The sequence below is a fragment of the Eucyclogobius newberryi genome, unplaced genomic scaffold (genome assembly GCF_026437365.1).
Source record: "Eucyclogobius newberryi isolate DKJ021-1_F unplaced genomic scaffold, fEucNew1.0.hap1 SCAF_7, whole genome shotgun sequence".
In the NCBI taxonomy this organism is placed as follows: Eukaryota; Metazoa; Chordata; class Actinopteri; order Gobiiformes; family Gobiidae; genus Eucyclogobius; species Eucyclogobius newberryi.
The window spans coordinates 12,906,783-12,921,020 of record NW_027316389.1 but is presented as its reverse complement, the minus strand read 5'-3'; the positions used below and the strand labels follow the sequence as shown (position 1 = coordinate 12,921,020).

Genomic DNA, 14,238 nt, shown 5'->3' with positions numbered 1-14,238 from the left:
TTAAATGAAATGACACGGAGCAGCGAGACCAACAAATAATATATAACAAAGCCAACATCCTTACATTTTGAGAAGGAAATGCCGATACAAATATTGACCGAACCAAAAGATCCAAAGTCAAACTCTAGTTAGTAAAGCCACGCAAAAACATGGAAAGACTTTTTTGTTGAATCGCCCAGTTCTAATCCAAAGCTAATGGACAACTGGAGTGAGCAAAGAAGACTCCAAATGTATCCCAACACAAAATGCTGAATTTAAACGGGGCAAAAACTATTTCTTAGAGGCAGGATGCTTGAGCCCATGGGGAAAACAGAAGAGTTCTTAAGTGACCGCGAGGCAGAGAATTCAAGCCGACAGCGGCAGCAAGCGCAATGAAATAATTAGGGCACACAAGAAAACGGAGCATATACGGTTCAGTTGGCTTCGTGTTATGAAGTGTTTACCAAAAAAGTCGTTGGTTCTGATCAGGGCTAATCGTTCCACAGCGAGGGATAAACAATGAGACACAAAGTTTGAGCATGAATACATTTCTGTTTCCCAGGGCAAGTGCGTAGGAGAGGAGAAAGCTGCAAATACTGTGCGGAATCTGAGCGTGAAAAGGCTTGCACACCGTCCAGCGCATACAAAAGGGATCAACATTTTAGCACCAGGAGGCCTTGGAATTTAAAAGTACTCAGTCTTTAGGGTGATGAGAGAAAATATGACGAGCAAAAGGCAATTTTTTTAGGTGAAGGCACTGATGTTTGTACGTGGGAAATGAATAGATGAATAGAGCCTTTGTTGAAACGTCGACATGCTGAAGTGGCTCGTAACAGCTATAACAACATAACGATGAAAATTACAGTACACAGCCGTCAACGTACACAATATCCAAGTGCAAAATGGAAGCGTAGGCAATTTTCCTTTTGAATGGCGGAGATGGGAACATTCGTGTTATGCACCGATCCATTTTCAGTTCCGATACAGATATAGAGAGGTATCTGCCGAATATAAACCGAAGCAAGCAGTAACTGAACAAACAAACAAACACCATTTCGTTCCTCTCGTGAAAAACATATAGCAAAATGAATCAAAGTGTGTTATGCAACTAGGGATGTCACAATGTTTTATTTTTGTGTTACAATTTTTGTGAGAAAAACATCACGATTTAACGAATATTAACGATTATTACTGAGACTGTGTGAAAGCTCGTCTAACGCATTACTATTAGCCAGCCCAAAAAAAAATGCTTTGTATTTAGATTCTAGATTATTTTTCAATGATAAATTAAATAAAAACACTTAATTTTGCTTCTAAAATGTTCACGATTCTAATTTTCTTTAGGTCTTACGATTATATTATGACCAAAATAATCACGCTTGACGATGAAACCAAATATTCTTGACGTCCCTACATGCAACTGTCATTTATTCAAAGCTGTTACTTGAAGGATTAATAAAAAGTACAGTCTTATTATGTACAGGCTAAAAAAATATACAAGATCGAGCTACATTTTCCGGATACAACCACAGATTTGTTCAGAAGCAAAGAATATTTTTTGGCAATATATAGAGTATTGGCTGTAGAATGATGCTCGATGTGCTTTGAGTGCCCATTGAAGAAAAAAACAAAATAAAACATATAAATTTATGTCAGTTCATGCCTAGAGTCGTGGTCGATAGTAAACTAAGGGTGAGTTACACCAATCTAATTAAAGCAGAATGGTTTTGCTGGCTCCCAATATAATCAAGTCCATAAATTCAGTAGCAAACAGCAGGGCAATAAACCAAACACTGCATTAACTACATTTACTCAAGTAAATGGGTAAACAAAAGACAAACAATGATACACAATAAAAGGAATAAAAAGACACACTGATGAATGCATGCAAGTCTTCCTGCCGGTGCAGTATTACACTGTATTAACACCTCTACAAAGTCCTTCTGCTGAGATTTGCCAGGAGCCAGACTTCACAGCTTTTACTCAAAGAGGCACTTCTTATTTTCCCCTTCAAATCCTGTGGGAAATTGGCAGCAAATACAAGTAGTGCAGGTTCAGGCGATGCTCAGAGCCGCAGAGCAGCGTGGTATGGGGTTCAGAGGTACAGTTCACTTGTGGAACAGGCAGAGAAAATGTCTGAAAAAGTTCTGATGTTTTTTAGAAGTCATTACTTATTTAAAAAAGAAGAAAAAATGGGTCATTTATTATTCAGTAGATTTTTTACACAATTTATAAATCGTAGCAACTTGTCAATATAGCAACAAAAATCACAAGAACTTGAGTGTGATTCACCATTTTTGAGGTAGATGTTCCATAAAGTTAGACTGGGGTGAGAGATAATGGCAAAAATTAAAATATCATTAACAATAATCAGACGCTATTATGTAAATCCGACAGAAATGTGCTCAAACGAGTCTTTAAACTGTTAACTGTAATAGTTCAGTATCAGAGAAATGTGAAGAGTGCCAAATGAAATATTACTTTACACCATTGTTTGAGATATTATTATGTATGTTCCATTTATCTTTTTATAGACGTTCACAGACATTTACAATATAATTAAAACTCCTCGCGCTGCTTAATATCTGCAATTTTTTTAGCAGTAGCTAAAGTTCAGTTTTGGTTTCTCTTGGTGACTTTTTGTAAGAAAATAAGCCAAAAGGAAAGAAAGTAAGATACACGACACCTATAACATAAAACTTGTATGAAGTCACTTTATTCTGACTTTTGCTGCAACCGCCTGGCACATCTTTTAATATTTCTTGGCTCCGATACAATTCCCCTTTGAGGTTACAGCTAATATGATCATCTATTTAAAGCGAGATATAACTCCAATTAAAGTGTGTATATCACCCGTTAATTTAAAATGGATTTCTTTAGTTTTGAATGAGGTGTTGGAGCGACAAACGGGCAACTGTCCAAGGTCTCCGCCTCGTGGCTAAAGCACCAGGACCGTCTCAAGTCTACAAGTCTAAGTTAAGAAAGATAAGCATTCATCAAATAAAAAATATTCATATTTAGGGATATTATTGTGTGCATATTGACAGTGAATAAAAGAACATGGCAACTTATATTAATAGAGCTCATGTGACTATTTTATGTATTTGCCATGCTCTCATTATCAGATTTCCAATGAAGTAATCACACACAAAAAATAGGACAGTTTTTTCAGTTGTAGACCTACTTAATAGATGAGATGTTTTGGATTTGGACCTGACAGCATTATTTTCAGCTGCCTCAAGTTGAGTATTGATTCTGGTATTGATTGATGCTGATTCTCTAAAGGGAGGTATTGCTTGGATTTGTAGTTTAAAAAAGGTGCTGTACCTGATTTGACCGTCTTTGACAATTCTTTTACACCCTTTCTGTAGTTTGCCAAATCGATTTTTACATTAATACATGATGATGGTACAGCCCCTTTAACCTTACGGATGGTAACAAATAATTTAAGGTTTGAATCCTTTATGAAGGATTCACAGATACCATCTGTGGTTATAGCACCACAATGCATGGATATTCACACGCGTTGTTTGCTGCTTCACCTCTTAGCAAGGATAGAAACATACGCTACATAATTAATGAGTTTCGAGACAACTTTTGAGATCTAGCTGACGTTTTACCACATAAATCTAACAGAGCCTGGGCGAGTGCAGGGAAATGGAAACAAAAGCGATTCCCTGCAGGCGTGGTCTGATCCTGCGCTGAGGATGGACAGATGGAGTCGGCGCTGGCATCTCCACAGATGCATACAATCCCATATAATCAGTCTATCAGCCTGTGCTGGTTTAAATATCCCCACAGAGTACGACCTACTCCTCCACTGCTGGTGCTGCAGCATAAAACTTTTATTTTAGAGAGGCATAAATAAGCAAGCAAAAACTGAGTTGGTAGGCCTGCATAATAACACTGCACTGTGACGGCATTGAAAGAACATATGATCATTTATTCTACTCTATGCCTCCATATCATAAAAGTATATCTGCAAGCAATCCATTTAAGACATAAAAGATGCGTTGGATCCATGTCAAGGATATAAAAAAACATATTGCACATAAAAAGACAAAAACAAATGCTCTGAGGCCGTGACCTGCTCATGAAGAGGTGCAGCCCTAATATCAGACCCGAAACAGAGGGTTTATAAATGAAGTGTACTCTGTGATGAGGTGCTGCGGAGGGTCACCGCCCACAGAGCACCGCCTCAGAGGAAAACAATGATTCTGTCTGGCACTCCCAAGAGCAACGTGACATTTAGCCTCCACTGCTGTCTGCCCTCCCACGCACAAATTACAACAAAAACACTAACTGCACTGGATCATTTACTCCGAAACTGCAACAATGTAGACTAGATGAATTGAGATATAATTATGGTTTAGGTTAAGATACACTTTGTCCCTGTAGGGAAATTTGTCCTCCACATTTGACCCATCATTCAATGCTGCTGGGGCATCTCCTGCCTGGGGGACCCGTCTCCAGGTATTTGTGCAAGGCTTGATCAGGACAATCTAGGCCGGAGTATTTTACCTGTTGTGCATGGTTTCTGTTGATGGGGAAAACCCGAAAACCCACCCAGACACGGGGAGAAACATGCAAACTCCACACAGAAAGGCCCGGTCAACCCAGGAGTCCACCGTGCCGCCAAACCATGTGATAATTTGTGTGGAAATGAGGAATCTGACAAAACTAAACTACCACCCATTTCTCCTTTCCATCATTTGCATTTAAAGCACGCTACATATGACCAATTTTGTGATTACCAGAGGTGAGTGGGTGTGTGGGTGCGTGGGTGGGAAGACAAAAAAATAAAAAGACAAAACGACACAATGACACAACGACACGACACAACGACACAACGACAAACAGACAGAATTTGTGTTTCATTTTCACAGACTCTGTCAATACAAGGTCCAAGATAAAACACATTCAAATTCCAGTACATGCATTTGCCTAAAAAAGGTCTGTCCCTGTATGTATGTCCTTAATATCAGAACACAGCCGATTCATGAATTTTGAACTTTTTTTAACTCTACACTTTATGCCTTCATCTTGTAGTCAACAGGTAAGATAATTGTATAATCAATTGCCAAGAAGTCTGTCGAGATTTATTGCCATATCAATATATCGAGTACGGTTGTAGAGTTCACACTTGTAAGGTTAAGGTACACTTTATTGTCCTCTGTATTTGACCCCACCCTTCAATGCCACTGGTGTATCCTGTCAGAAGCAGTGATCTCTGGGACACATCTTTGTAGGCATGTTCAGGACGACTTTAGCTGATTATTTGACCTACATTACATATTCTGTATCTTGCTGTGAGGCTAGAGGGTAAATAACATGAGCTTAATACAAAACTTTCCATGGACGGGTTAATGAGTGGCCTACAGTGTTTAGAATTCTCCACTCACTAAAAAGGTCCTTGGTCACATCCGTTACCCGAGGCTTAAAACAAACAGCACAGTCTGCAACCAAAGCCAGAAGAACAGCCGGAGTCTACCGCGCCCATGTGACCTCAAAGCACCCTTACCTCACAGTCCCTCTGCAGCAGCATCAAGGCTTAGGAGGAAGTGATAACAAACACTTCATACCCTCCTTTCACCCACTACAACACTAAACATAAGCACACACTGAATCATTTGTGAGCAGCAGCGTGCACAAATGATTAGCAGCATTATGATGCTCCTGTAATCACATTAGTGATAAAAGCAAATTATCTCCTAATTAGACATCAGCTAAAAAGACAAGAACATAAGCCACACTCCCACAACAACTAAAGGCCAACACTGCACACATCCCTCATAGAAATACACATTTTCTTTTTGCACCACAGTGGAAACAAAGAAATATTCAGCACTCCCACAACTCTAATTGAAGGCAGAGATAAACACTAAAATTGCTGCAATCACCATTTCCAGCTGGTAATACCACACCACATTAGCCGTCTTCTGTCTTTTCTCCACACTCCCACATGCGCTCATCACAGTCCTGTCACCACAAGTCTATTTGGCTCACAATTTCAATGGAAAATTCCCAATTATCACCATCTTTTTACACAATTGATTATCTCCTTCATTATCACCTTGCCCTCTGCAAAGGTGGTTACTTGAAATAATACAGCGAGCCAATTATCATACCCTGGACAAATAAAAGGAAACATTTGTGTGACTATTGTGCACCGTGCAGAAATAAAAATAACTCTTTCCTGTCCATCACCGAGTGCCACAGGCATCAGTGGGGCAGAGATTAAAGAGACTATTTTCCAAACTGTGGCTTTGCTTCTTCGTCTGTAATTAGCACTCGCGTTTGTGCTTGTTTATTTACAGCAGTCGATAAAAGGACAGAGGTGAAAATCCACATTTTAGTACAAAGTTACAAAATAATTTATTGAGGGAAAGAAAGCTGGAAGCACTTACGTTTGATCATTGGGAAAGAACTCAATCAATAACCAATAAAGTCTGGAAGATCAGGTTCATTCAAATGAGTAAACGAGAGTACAACTGTGCTTCTGCTGGTCTCCATGGAGATATCATTGCTTTGCTTGTAATGCTGCAGTGTATTATTATTTATAGCTCATTTTTTTCAATAACAAGTGCTTTTATTGCTAACAAATACCCCGAAAAACCAATTAAAATGTTGAATTTGAAAGTACAAGAATGCCACACCAGCTTGTATTTGCTCTAATATAAAAGTAATGAAGTAATTTCCCTTTATGCATTTTTGTTCTGAGATCAAGAGGAACTAAGAGAAGGAGAAGAGCGGGGAAATTAAAGCCAAAGCTTCTAGTCATATTCCTTAATCCCAATCCAGATGGCTGCGTGGTGGTGCGTGCGGCACTCAAACCCACACACTACTAGAGACATGCAAATCAAGTCATCTCTCAACTCAAGTGACAAGGAGAGATGGGACTCAATATTATGGAGGAGATTAACCCTGGAAGTGTTCCGCTCGTCCCAGGAAACCAGACTGAGGAGCGCGAGGGAAATTCCGCTAAACAGAATCTACTTCATTAACTTTGTCCATGTACCGATGTTATGGCGTTAAAGAGAGAGCTACTTTATCCAGCAGACATTCACTTTTTTCAATTTTGCTCGAAGTCAAGTCCTAAAATACTATTAAGGAATTCAAAAAAGTATTGGAAAGTTTTGTGAGTGCAGACAAATGTATAGGTAGAGGTCATTAAGGGTGTCAAGATTATAGGTTAATCGATAATCATGTTTATTTAGGACACAGTATAATCTTGATAATTAAAAAATAATAATCGGGATGATTTTAGAAGGAAATTAAGTGTTTTTTGTTCAAAATAAAGCCCAAATATAGACCTAAGTGTAAATAACTTTTTTTTAATCTAGTCGTTTTTGTCGCATTTAACTTTCTTTTGTCTTTCATGAAAGTTCAATGTTGTAAAGCCGGTCACACACTTGAGGAACAGTGACATGTTAGACCACGGAAATGAAAGAAAATGTAAGATATCACTGTCGTTTGGTCACGGTCTGAATAATCGTGAATAATCAGAACACAAAAACTTGATCTCGTGACATCCCTACTCAGCATATCGCCTACATATTGTGATTTTAATGTGATTTTAGATTAAACTGAATGCGATATGATGACATCTTTCAATTTACAACTCGTAGAACATCAAAGTCTCTGTAAATGATCTTACATTAACAATAACCATAAGGAGCGAGGAAGGAATATAACAATTTTAGGTTTTTATGATAGGCTTTTATTATTTTATGATAACGACATGTTTGCAATGCACCAGCAATGTGCTCAAACCTGTCAGACCGCATTAGACAAATGTGAAAAGACCATGTATTTAATCAAACTGTGCATATCATCACAACAACACTCACTATATCATCCATAATCCGATATATGGCCCAGCTCCTCCATAACCACACTCAGATGTGGTAAACATAAACGCCCAGCAGTGAATACTGGATGTCTGATCCACTTAAGGTTATGAGCCTTGAAGATTACCCATTTTTACATTCTGCGTCTCAGAAAAGATGCCCTGGAGGTGTCGTGTCAGCAGCTGCTCCTCTGATTCTTTTTGAAATATCACTTTGTATAGAAGATTGAAAGAGGACACTTACATTGCCGAGGTTGATGAATCCGTGTTCCTTTGCGATCCGATTTGCCTCCTCTGCCCCTCCGCTGATCTGGACAGCCCAAGTGTTGGTGTAGACCTCTGCGTCAATGAGCTCCAGTGACAGGAGGACACCACAGGCCGTCCACAGGTGCAGCAGGACCACCCTGGCATCCATGAAAAGAAGAAGACTTCCGGTGACCGTCTGCCTGTCTTCCACCTCCTCCTCCTCTTCTTCCTCCCTACCTCACAGTGGATGGCCTAGACGGGAGAGGACACAGCCAGTTATAAACTCGCTTCTTAAATGGGTCACTCTGAACTAGCCGGACTGAACTAGACAAGAATATTGTGTCCAGACAACGGCTACGAAGAGAGTGTAGTTTATTATACATGTGCGAGGTTTGGAACGGCTCTAATACACCATTCATTTTATATGGGTAAAGAAAAACACTAAGAATGCTAATGTAGATCTAAAAAAACACAAAAAACACCTTCCTCAGACATACTATGGTAATGTATGGTAATGGAACTATAGGCATGTTGTAGCAGTGAGGCCGACTTCAAGCGAGTACACACAGGCACCCAGGGGAAGCTAAGGTTTAAGCACTATATTCAGGGTCTACCTCTGACTTTGCTATTAATTTAGACTGCACTAAAGAAGGTATCAAAGGAGTAATGCTTTTTGCAAGACGGGTAAAATAAAAGGCCTGATGAAGGAGCACTTAAGTGGGGCATGCCGGCAGAGAATCAAAGTGGTTTCTGTTCAGAAGTGGAGTAAAAATGGACTACAATTGTATAAAAGAAATAAGAGTTCTTATTCATAACGCACAAATTACAAATGTCCCGTTTTGGGTTGTTTTCAAGACAGAAGTGATGCACGAGTTCTGTCTAAATTATTGACAGGTAGGAACATGAGGCCAACTAGTTCTTTGCTTTCTTTGCTTTGAATACATGTTTGAATAATGGCATTAGTTCTATGTTGCGTATCAGTAATTATTAAATCCAAATGTGTGCTTCTTTGTTACTCGGTTAATCGATAATTGTGATTATTTAGGACACAATATAATCCTGAGAATCAAAAAACAATAATCGTTACAATTTTCGAAGCAAAATTAAGTCATTTTTAGTTCAATATACAGTCCAAATAATAGAACTAAATGTAAATCATTTTGTTTATCTGGCTGTTTCTGTCACATTTACCTTCTTTCTGAAAGTTACATTCCGTAAAGTCCCTCCCAAACCTGAGGAATAGTATAATATTATACCACAGGAATGAAAGAAACTTCAATATTTAACTGCAGTTTGGTCACAGTCTCAATAATCGTGATGTTTGAACACTAACATTTGACACTGTGACATCCCTGGCGCCGGTTCAAGCCTCAAATATGACTCGCCCACAGTGTATTCAGCAGATTCAAATACAAGATGGATATGTGGCCTCAAAGATAAATTTCGGGGAGCGCGTGATCAGAGAGCGAGCAGAAAACACGACCGGCGGCTTTCTCTCTCTCTCCCACTGAGCATTTCTTCTGAGCTCATTAGACGCCATGCTGGAGTCCCCCCCCCCTCCAGAAAGAACGGGACCCGGTGCCACCAAGATGCACCGAGTTATGAAGCGCAAACGGGGGAATAACAAGCGTCAAAGCATGTAACGACACAACAACACCAAATGGTCACGCAGCACTGCCCTGAGGCGAGATCTGCGAGAGGCTTTTACGCTACAATTTAGCTCATTTCAAAAGCACAAAGCCGGGGTTGAACTTTATCATGTTTGATCACATTTTTAGATCGATTTTAGGGCTGTGCTCAAAATATCGATATGGAAATAAACCAGGACGGACTTCATGGCAATACGCACATCAATACACTGCGTATCGTGTCATTATAAAAGGCAGTTACACACTTAATAACCTGCTTTTGATCTTGATTATCGTCTCGTATCTTAACGCTGTCTCTTGAGTAAAATCTTAAATAAATCTACATTTAAACTAAGCCTGAGTGTGCTGTTCTGCTGAAAATGTGATTCATTCAAAAGGACAATTGTATGCTGGCTGTTATCAACACGAAATTCCAATGAGTTTTGTAATTCTACGTCATTTTAGTAAACTTTTGACACTGGTTTTAAGAAATATCCATGTGCCTGGACATTGGACCCTATTTCAGAATACGTAATGTGTCGTAACTAGGTAATATCCAGCCGCAGTCATCCTTTAGTGGGTTCCTTCAGAAATGGTCGCTGTTATTTTCTCCTTCCGGACACATGGACTGGCTCACGACCCGGACCGACCACCCACACGCTCGTCTGTATCGCTCTTTAAACAATGGCCGACGTCTCCATTAAAAACCCCGTGTCGCCAACGCCGTGAGACGAGACGATCCGTATAAATCGGCAAGCGTGTCATTTATGTGTCACACCAGGCTTATTTTCCCCCAGAGTAAGTTTGAAGCTGACACGCTACAGCTTCACACCGGTCTTAATTATAACCCTTCTTTTCTAAATCAGCACCGACTGATTGTGAAACATGTGCAGCTCATTCTGTGCTCAAGAGCTTTAACATCTCTCTCTGACATCTGAATCACGAAACGGCAATTTCGTCAATGGTCTCATCCCGTCTGAGAGTGAGCTTCAAGTATGTCTGACTTTTGTTTTAATCAAAGGTGCACTGTGTCTTTTTACAGCCTGCACGATGTTAATTGATTAAATGTCCAGTAAGTCTAATACCATACTGTGGACGAGGGCTGAAACAAGTCAGTTAAATCAATTATAAATCAATTAATCACAGCTAATAGACAGACGACTACAAATGTCAACTAGGTAATTTAGTATTCAGCTGTAATAAACATAGTCTGAGCTGTACACAGACTCCAAAACGTTGCACGAGCTGAGAGAAGACAAGAAAGCAAGAATTATCCCCAAAAATGTGTGTTTTTCAAAGATTTTTTTTTGCTTTTTTCATAGTTTTGGCCGGTGCGACATATACTTATATTTATACTTATATACTCTGGAGCGACTTGTACGTGATATTATTTGTTATTTTCACACTTGCAACCTTATTTCATACTCCAGTGCAACTTATATATGTTTTTTTCTTCTCGATTATGCCTTTTTTGGCTGGTGCGACTTATACTCCGGTGCAATTTATAGTCCGGAAAATACGGTAAATATGAATATGTTCCCCAGCATCCTCGTTTCAGCTTTATTTCGGTCCAATTCTGTATAAAACCTTCACAAGGTTGTTGCAATCAAACAGCTAATTCATTAATCAAAAGAATTTTCATTAGATTAATCGCACTAGAAAAGTGTTGGCGTAATCCCTCATTCGTAAAGTTGAAGTCTCCACTAGAAATGTTACTTAGTGCAACTTTAACATTTATTTAACCAAGATTTAGCCACAAAACTTGAGTCTTTTACAGCTTCGTTCTGTCCCCCGAAGGAACCCTTTCGTTCCTTTTTTCCCTTTTTGCTTTCGCCGGGTGAAATCACACACAACGAAAGCGTTACTGCACACAGCCCGCCTCCACTCAATCTGGAAACTGAACCAAAGACCTTGTTGCTGTGAGGCAAACGGATGCACAAACGCACAAGAGAGACCGGGCTATCTTTGATTTTAACGACACCACTTCACTGCGAATGACTTTTTACCTAGTCCCGACTGAAACGCGCTCTCGATTTCCACTCGAGCGTGGAGACGGACCATATGCAGCGCTCCCGACTAAATCTCAGCGTTCCCACCTGCCAAACCGACACCCACGCGCCGCCCCGTGTGCTGCCCGTAGAAAAACCAATACTCCGGCAAAAACAGCAACATTTTTTAAAAAAGTAGCGCTGACGACCGAGGAAATCGCCACTACATTTCGGCGTGATTGGAAAGTGCGCTCGGGCTGGAAACGAACGGGACGCGATCACATTTGTGGAGATGAAAAGACGCAGGCGGGAAAGTCCACGGCGGTGATAAAAAGTAGTCTGAGGCGGAACACGTTTGATCAGGCTCAACACAAAGAGCTTCCATTTCCGAGGCACAGTTTGCGTACAAAAGGGAGCGTAATCTATCTGGAAAACAGCCTGAGATGTGCTGCCGGGTTCGCTAAGCGGTCGCGAGTTTGAATCCCGACACGTCCTCCCTTCGCTCTCGTCCCCCGTTTCACACTTTCCTCCCCCGTCTGAGAAAGTAAAAGAAATCTAGAAGAAAAGAAAAGAGAAAATAGCCTAAGATGTGTCAGTTTGCGGTTTGAATTGTTGTGACCTTGACTTTATCTCTTGTTGAAAGCCTCGTGGGCATTTCACATCCGTTTATTTGAGCCACAACAGTGGAGCAGAATGTGAATCATTAGAAATAAGGTTTACAACGACAACTGCACACTGCGAAGAACTTGGAACAATTGTAGAAGCGGAAGCAAATGGGGCTGAAACGAGCGAGTTTATAAGTGGATTATTGAGCTAAACGCAAATTAATTTAGTGATCGAATCAAACTGGAGATTACGCAGATTCCAGAACATGCGATGTGCTGAGAAAAGAGGTTTTATGACTAGTACGAAGCAAGAATTACACTCAAAATGACCAAAGAAAGATGAAAAAACGATTGTGTCTGTAAATATGTGTCCGAAAGCAACACCACTTTATCACAAGATTCATCAATTCGCAAAATAATCTTTAATTGTTGTTGTTTTTTTGAAAGTATGAAGTCAGAACTAATGAAGACCACAACATTCTAATTCAGGTGGTCTCCCCTCAGACAAGCAATAACATTATTACTTCAAAACGCTTGTGAATATAGATATTTAAATAAATACATGTTCAAAAAGGAGTGGGTGAAAGTAAAAGCTTATTCAGTCAAATCCCTTTTCCTCCTTGTTCAATAAATCCTGTTTTTATCACTTCCATTTCCTCATAATTTGATCCTAAACAATAAAAATACATATATACACAATCAACACATCGTTTTAAACATTATTCATTACTTGAAGTCTCACAGTCAGTTCAATACACTATGAATACATGCATTATTACAGCACAAATCGCATGAAAACTGTTTTGCATTTGTTTGTTTTTTAAATTGCTTTCACTTAATTGTAATTCCACTTGCAATCTAATAATCCACGGCCTTATTCCACAAACGCTTTCCCTGGTCGTTTCCACTCACATCGATTTCACGTCAATTTTGCTTCTCATATTTAGCATTTATTTAGTTTGCAAAGAGACAAACACAAGGGGAAGTGGTTAAAACTCAACAACAATCTGGATTATGTGAAATCACGCACAAACCTGGTTAAAAACAGCAGTAAAACAGTATGAATATGCAGATGAAAGCTTACCTTGACAGCGGTAAATACAAACAAACCGCGCGCTTTAGGGAAAAACACAGACTATATGACCTAATAAGCGTGACCCAATAGCCTAAATAACTACACACACACACAAACAAACAAGACAAACACACACACATCTCCAGAGCCGCAGATCGGTCCGGGACGTTAGAATAACAGTGTCCGCACTTTCCGGGAGACGCGCGCGTGCAGGTGTCGTACCGGAGCGGCTCAGATGACGTGACACCGGAGCAGGACATCCTCCTCGTCGCCCTCGTGCCTCCGCATCATGTCTCCTTCCGCGCCGGGGCAAAGACTCTTTTGTCACAGTGAACTTCACATCCAAAAGCCTTATTTAAAATGAATCGCGCTTTAAAACACATAATTAATTGCTGCCCCGCGCACGCCCATTATTCTTATTCTCCCCCCCCCCCAAAAAAAATAAATAAAAAATGTCTATCTTCCTCCGCGTAAAAAGCGTGGCCGGTCCGCACGCGCTTTCGTCTTCATCGCTTTTGCTTCTTCTTCTTTTTTGGTGTGTTTTATTTGTTGGTGGTGGTTAAAGTGTCCGTTGTTCAGCCGCTTCTGGACCGGAGGCAGAGCCGGAGCGGATGCGCGGACAATGAGGACCAGAGGCGGGACTTACGCGTCCACGGAGCCCGGGGGGGCGGGGGGAAAGACGGAGCCGCGCGCGGAGGGGACAACAAAACCGCCACGAGCAGGAAGTACGTCACGTTTGAAAAGCAGCGGTAGTAACAGTGCGTTGCATTTGGAGACCGACGCAGTCCGAGAGGGCGGTGCTTCTGCTTCTGTCGCGCGCAGATGTTCAATTTGCTTGTTTTGTAAAATAGTTTGTTTTGTCTAAATA

At 40.4% G+C, this 14,238-nt stretch overlaps 1 protein-coding gene across 2 annotated transcripts in view; it reads right to left on the bottom strand.

Annotated features, from left to right (window-relative positions):
- The window catches only part of furinb (furin (paired basic amino acid cleaving enzyme) b), a 143,979-nt gene extending 135,671 nt beyond the window's left edge, over window positions 1-8,308 (bottom strand). For both annotated transcript variants that reach the window (XR_011924510.1, XM_072434774.1), the window contains exon 1: window positions 8,073-8,308. Coding sequence is in view for 1 of the 2 variants with exons in the window: in XM_072434774.1 (XP_072290875.1) it covers window positions 8,073-8,243 (171 nt within the window). In the remaining variant the exon portion in view is untranslated. The remainder of the gene's footprint in view (window positions 1-8,072) is intronic.
- Window positions 8,309-14,238: the final 5,930 nt, after the last annotated feature.